Raw genomic sequence first — 1,400 nt, 5'->3', positions numbered from 1 at the left:
ATAATGTTTTTATATCAATTGATAAACATTTAATTACATTAACCATCAATAAAAATCCTTTTAGATCTGTAAGGATAAAAGAAAATTGTGCTATATTATTTAAAAACTTTGATAAAATTGTAGCAAATAAATTTACTGAATGCAACGAATTATGGAATGTAATGCACAATTTTTTTACAATGTATACGAAAACTCATGATAATTTTAATCATAGTCTTACATTTCTATACAACATAATTAGATTTGATAACAAAACCTATTCTTTTTTGCTTTTAAAAATGGTATCAGATAAGAATTTGATTCATTTTTCATTAGTAATCATTATATCATATTTATTAAGTATCATATCTCAAGACGAAGCACATTATCTTTTAGAGCACGGTGTAGATGAAAAGCCTAAAACACAAAATTGTATTTTCAACGTCGATCTTGTTGATACTTTGATGAAATATAATTTTTGCAATAATTCGCCAATTTTTTTGTTATTTAAATTGTTGTTAGTAGATGCTGCTTGCCAAGAGCTAGCTCAACAAGATAATGAAATAATTAAAAGTCATAAAGCCTTTGAAATTATTTCATCTCTATGCGAATTTGCTTTTTTTGATAAAAAAGAGATTAGTTTTCTTGATTCAAAAAAATATGAAAAATCTTTAAGTTTATTCTGGTGTTTGTTTTATGAGTTAGATCCGTTATACGAATTACGAGATGCAATATTTTTTAGCACTTTGTATGTCATAAACAGGTTTATATTAAAAAATGACAAATTTTATTTTTATAGTAATAGTTTTATCAACTATACTGCGAAAGATGAAGTAATAATGAAGTTAATCTTTTATGATTTTAATTAAAATAATAAATTTGAAATTTTATGACAAGAAGTTAATAAAAATTTAATCTTTTTTTTTATAAATTTTTAAATACATATTTATTGTTAATTTTTTTAGATACTGTTAGTGTTAACCAAAAAGGTTTTTATTGATAAAAGAATTCTTTTGTAAATATTGAAGACTAATAATTTATGAGATCTTGATGTATCACGAATAGAATACTTATAGTACCAACCAAAGCCGTGTTTACACTAAAGTTGTGTTGTTTCAATAAGTTAATTTTATGAAGGGTTATGGTAAAACAAACAAGAGCAAGCAGAGAAGTCTGCAAAGTGAGTACTTTGATACTCCAAACAACAATTTGGATACAGAAATATATTTAAAAGACAAAATTAAGCATGTTTATGCTGATGGTAGCACTCCCAGAGTTTGCTACAAGAAAGATCGAGAATTACAATATTCTCTCAACAAATTAAAAATTCTTTCTTAAAGAATTAATAAAAATGATTTTCTTGACAGGTCGAGAAAAGAAAAAAAGCAAGATCTAGATGATCTTAAAAAATATATTTCTAG

The 1,400-nt window shown here is 24.2% G+C and overlaps 1 protein-coding gene across 1 annotated transcript; it reads left to right on the top strand.

The window, feature by feature from the left end:
• AAJ76_3790001398 (hypothetical protein) lies at nt 1-848 on the top strand (the record flags this gene model as incomplete). Its single annotated transcript, XM_024475383.1, has 1 exon — nt 1-848. A coding segment is annotated over one exon (848 nt), but the record flags the coding sequence as incomplete, so codon positions are not given.
• Between the last annotated feature and the right edge of the window lie 552 nt (nt 849-1,400).

Source organism: Vairimorpha ceranae, assembly GCF_000988165.1.
Source record: "Vairimorpha ceranae strain PA08 1199 chromosome Unknown NODE_379, whole genome shotgun sequence".
NCBI lineage: Eukaryota > Fungi > Microsporidia > Nosematidae > Vairimorpha > Vairimorpha ceranae.
The sequence above is the reverse complement of the archived record's forward strand: the minus strand, read 5'-3'. Positions and strand labels throughout refer to the sequence as shown.